General features: G+C 62.7%; 1 protein-coding gene across 1 annotated transcript in view; it reads right to left on the bottom strand.

The window, feature by feature from the left end:
- Positions 1–112: 112 nt before the first annotated feature.
- Positions 113–5,000, bottom strand: part of LOC125040067 (calcium-activated chloride channel regulator 1-like) — a 16,082-nt gene continuing 11,194 nt past the window's right edge. Inside the window, exons 3-6 of the mRNA XM_047634520.1 lie at positions 4,248–4,369; positions 4,040–4,148; positions 2,817–3,939; positions 113–2,599 (exon numbers count right to left, since the gene is read on the bottom strand). Coding sequence (XP_047490476.1) covers positions 1,104–2,599; positions 2,817–3,939; positions 4,040–4,148; positions 4,248–4,369 — 2,850 coding nt within the window. The 3' untranslated portion in view covers positions 113–1,103. The remainder of the gene's footprint in view (positions 2,600–2,816; positions 3,940–4,039; positions 4,149–4,247; positions 4,370–5,000) is intronic.

Here is a 5,000-nt window from a genome sequence, read left to right as displayed (position 1 = left end):
TATATATATATATATATATATATATATATAAAATATAATATATATATAATATATATATATATATATATATTTATATATATATATATATATATATATATATATATATATAGCTATCAGCACATACTTTCAATCATACTTTACGTACTATAATATTTTGTATATACATATACAAACAAAAAATAACTGACTTCCCATATAACGATATATTATAATACAAAAATATATACAGAGATGAGACTTCTTAGACTCTTTCATTTGCACTTAGATGAAAACATATTTACATTTGAGATAAATGCTCACTCTTTACAGTTTCTCGCCTGCGTATCCTCGTCCCGGCGCATCTCGGACAGCGCCGGCAGTCACAAGGCCGCGGGAGCCGCACCCGCTGTCATCACAGATAAGATACACGAAGGCCGACGACAAGGGGGGGGTGGGGTAATGGGGACCTGGACTCAGGTCATACCTGTCAGTTCGCTTTTGACCGTTCAGAGGCCATTTACACCTTCAGTTACACGTTCAGTCCCAAGGCAGTGGCCAGGGTGACCTTCGGCAGAGGCCCAGCCCGGCCACCCCGGATCCGCGGGCTGGGCCCACGGGCGGAGGAGGCGAAAGGAAGGCTGGAGCCAACTTCGCGTGAGAAAGAGGAAGCCGAAAAGAAGAATATATCATAAAAGGATGATAACGATGATAACTAACAATAATAACATATAATGCACATTGTTGGATATATTTGTTTCGCCTTGTTTATCACGCAACATGTTGCTTGGTCTTTGAAGGCCCCCGGGGCAGCCGTGTCCCGACTTGCGCGAGTCCAGTTCTCTCTCACTTCACCCGTGAAGGAACAACGAGACAGCGCGACGAGACTTTTCACGAGCCGTCGCCTCTGTCGCCCGTGCCACTGCAGCCTAACCTCCCTTTATTGGCGTTCGATTTTGAGATAATGACATCGGATACCTTGCTATTGCCTCCGTATTTGCTCTGCTTGTTCAGTGTGGGCGTCTATTCCAGCAGAGTGCGGCGGGCTGGGTGCGCGACTGAGGCCCGCCTTCCACCCGACGCCGCCGCGCTCCCGAGGGCGCTCCCGAGGGCGCCCCGCGAGGCCACTAAACCATCGTTACGTTCCGCACCCTCTTCTCGGCGGCGAGGAGCGACGCGGGCGCGGGGGCGTCGTGGGCGTGGGCGTCGTAGATGTAGGGCTCGGGCGTGTAGACCAGCTTGGGCTTGGGGGGGATGGGGGGCGGCACCTTGGAGGAGGTGGAGGACCTGAGGGAGGCGTCGTAGGAGGGGTAGGCGGCGTAGGCCGGCGGGCCGTGCGAGGGCGGCAGCATTTCGCACGAGACGGACAGGAAGGACTCGGACGGCGGGGAGCTCACGTAGGGGCGCGCCTCCGCCGCCGCCGGGAAGCCCTCGCTCGGGTACAGGTCTGTGGGCGTGGTCGGGTAGCCCTCGGAGGGGGCGGGGTATCCGTCTGTGGGCGTCGGGTAGGCGTGGCCGGGCGGCGGGTAGTGGTCGGAGGGCACGGGGTACTGGTCGGCGGGGCCTGGGTAGTGGCCGAGGAAGGCGTCGTGCCGATACGGGTAAGCGCTCGTGTCGGCGTAGAAGTCGTTGGCGGCCGAGGAGTCGCCATAGCTCTTCTTGGTGGAGGCGCTGTGGTCGGAGGCGTCGTCGGAGCGCGCCGACAGGCTGCCTCGCTTCGGGTCGTGGCGGCTGCTGAGCAGCTGCGACGCCGACCACGATTCCACGGGGCTCATGTAGTCCTTGCCGAGGGCGTCTTTGGCGGGGGCCTTGCCGCCGTCGGGGAAGTCCTGCGGCGGCCCCAGCTTGGCGGGGGCGGCCGCCGCCACAGCGTAGGCCTCGTGCGCCTTCTTGGCCTGCGCCGACCTACGCTGGCGACGGTGGGCGGCCAGGCAGTAGCAGGCGACGAGCGCCACGAGGGCCACGAAGCCGCCTACGCAGCCGAACACCACGGCCAGCTGGCGCGTGTCCAGGGCCGCCAGCACTGGCTCGCCTGCGCCTCCCTCCCTCACGGCCGACGTGTTGGCGGGGGGCACCGGGGGCAGCGCGGGCGGGGGCGCGGGCGTGGTCGAGGGCGGCGCAGGCACGAACACGCTCACGACGTTGCTGAGGGCGCCCGTGTTGCCCTGCTCGTCGACCGCATACAGCGCTACGTAGTGCACGACGCCGAAGTCCGGCCAGAGCAGGGTGTGCTGCTGCAGGGCGGGAGCAGGCAGGGGCGCCGGCCAGCCCTCCAACAGGCGGCCGCCGCCCTCGCGGAACTGGGCGGGGTCGCGGGACGCCATCACCACGTAGCGGTCGGCCACGCCGTAGTCCAGGTCGCCTCCCGGAGCCGTCCAGCTGAAGGCCACGCGGCCGCCGCTGCCTGCCAAGACGGACGCCCGCAGGTCCACCACGCGGGCGGGAGGAATGACGTCGAGGGCAGGGAGGACGCCCACTACATCCACGACGCCCAGCCGCACGTGGCGAGTGAACACCTCGCCCTCGATCTCGCCCTCCACGTCCACCCGCACGCTGTACTTGGCGGCGGCGAGGCCCGGCACGTAGCGGGAGTAGACGCCGTCTGCGCGCGCCATGTCGGGACCTGAGGAGAGACATGGTTTTAGTGAGGCTTGGAGGACCGTGGTGGGGGGGGGGGGGTCCTGGTAAGAGGAGTCATTCGGGGCCAAGGGTTAGCACTGGTGGGGCGAGGAGAGGGCCCTGCTGGGCATAGGGCTCTGTCGGGGGGATTGGCAGGAGGGGAGGGGCCACAAGACAGAGGAGACATTACGAACGACCAAAGAGAAGAGAGAGGGACTCACCTGTGAGGCCGTCGTCGTACAGTGCGACCTTGTGCGGCTCGTGCAGGGTGCCGTTGTCCGTGTAGCCGAGGCGGGTGACGGTGGCGGTGACCTTGGCGCCCTCGATGGGGGCCACGCCCACCCTCGCCTCGGCGAACAGTGCCAGGGGGCGCGAGATGTCGCTGGCGTTGACCAATGACAGCGGGTGGCTGGTCCAGGCGCGCACGGCCACATGAGGAGCACCTGTGCGGGCGCGCGGGCGCGAGGTGACCTGCACGTAGAGCGCCTGGTGGGAGTCTGCCCTGTTCTCCACCTTGTAGTGCCACTGGCCTGCCGTGGCCTGCGCCTCCGCCAGCCTCACGGTGATCATGTTGATGTTGGCATCCTCCTTCTGCATGTTGGCCGTGTCGATGACCTGCCCCTGCGGGCTGACCAGGTGGATGAGGTTCCCGACGTGGGTTACGTGGTAGTAGAAGATGGCGAAGACGGTGTCGGCGCCCAAGTGCGGGTCCAGCGCGAAGGTGCCCTGGGACACGGCCACGCGCCCCCCGGGGTGCTCCGCCGCGTGCACCTTCACCGGCAGGACGGACGGGCCCGTCACGCCAGCCAGCGCCGTGTACAGAGAGTCCAGCAGGTTGTAGTACATGCTGAGCTTGGAGTCGGCGCCGATGCCCTGGTCGGGCACGATGTAGGTGCGGCCGCCGCTGAGCGCCGCCACGGTCTCCAGGCCGGCGCCCGGCGTCGGGTACTTCTCGGTCAGCGGGTACACGATAGCGTGCAGCACGACGCCGGCCGCGGTCAGGGCGCGGGACGCCTCGTCGGCGCGGGCGGCGTCCAGGGGCTCTCCACCACCGGCCGTCACTAGCACTACGTGGCCCGCGCCGCCGCCTGGCCCGTCCTGCCGCAACATCCGCAGCGCCTCCCGCAGGCCGCACAGGAGGCAGCGCTTATGGCGCGGCTCCTGCGACGGATTCCGGGGGAGGGACGACCCCACCTTCTCCCGCGTGGCGCCGTCGGTCAGCCGCGTCAGCGGGTACTTGGTAGCCGCTGCGGAGTCAAACACGACGAGCCCAACGCTGTGGCCGTCAGGGACGTCGTAGGTGACCACCTTGCGGACAGCCTTGCGGACGAACTCCCACCGTTTCTGCGGACGTACAAGAGGCGGTCAGTTCCAGCAAGAAGGTGAGCGGGGCGAGCTCGAAGCCGATTGCACCAACGACACAATAAAAAACACACGCACTCACCTGCACGTTCATCACGTCCGTGTCGTCGACAAGCAGGACGATCCTGGGCGGCTGCGCGCGCACGTAGCGCAGGGCGACGCCGCTCTCCGCCAGCGCCCCTTCGACGTTCCTGCGGAAAGCAACACGATTGAGCTCTGGCAACTGCCCTCCGCGGGAAATGAGTCCAGAAGACAACAACTCTCTGACGGCCACTGCCAACAAGCCTTACCGATTGTTCTGGAAGTCCGGGCTCGCCCTCAGCACCTCCCACACGGAGCGGCCGCCGCAGAGGAGGTTGTGGCGGGTGGGCGCCTCACGGGCGTGGCTGCCCTCGTCACACAGCTGCGTCACCTGCGGGGGAGCGCTCGGTTAGGGCTGGGCGGACGCGAACGATCGAGGGTCATGGGAATGATGAGGATGAGGATGATGATGATAATCATGATGATAATGACTGATGAAGATAATGATAATGGTAATAATGATGATTGTGATGATGATGATAACGACTGTCATGATGATAATAATGATGATTGTGATGATAATGATGATTTTGATGATGGTGATAATGATGATGAGTTATAATGATAAATGTAACACAAGCGCTACAACGGCGTCGATCTCTTGTGTTATACTCCCTCCCCTCCCTCGCCCTTTGCCTCCCCCCCCCCCCCCCCCCCCCCGCCCGGGCGCTGCAATTGAATCAACAGCAGAGGCTCTCGACCCACAGCTTCTGGCGGCGGCCGCGCGAGCCACAGCCGTACGGCGCTCTGCCTTAAGGGCGATTTTCTCGACGGGCGGCAGTGGGGTTGGCGACCTAAGAGTCTGCAGCGGCGACGGTGAATTTCAATCGTTCGCTCCCATCCCCGTGCCGCTTTCCGCTGCCTCGCGCGCTCGCTTCCTCCTCTTGCTCAGGGGAGGCCGCGCGCGCACGCACACACGCATACATACATACATGTCCTACAGATGACATACATACATACAT

This window comes from Penaeus chinensis, chromosome 28 (genome assembly GCF_019202785.1).
Source record: "Penaeus chinensis breed Huanghai No. 1 chromosome 28, ASM1920278v2, whole genome shotgun sequence".
In the NCBI taxonomy this organism is placed as follows: domain Eukaryota; kingdom Metazoa; phylum Arthropoda; class Malacostraca; order Decapoda; family Penaeidae; genus Penaeus; species Penaeus chinensis.
The sequence above is the reverse complement of the archived record's forward strand: the minus strand, read 5'-3'. Positions and strand labels throughout refer to the sequence as shown.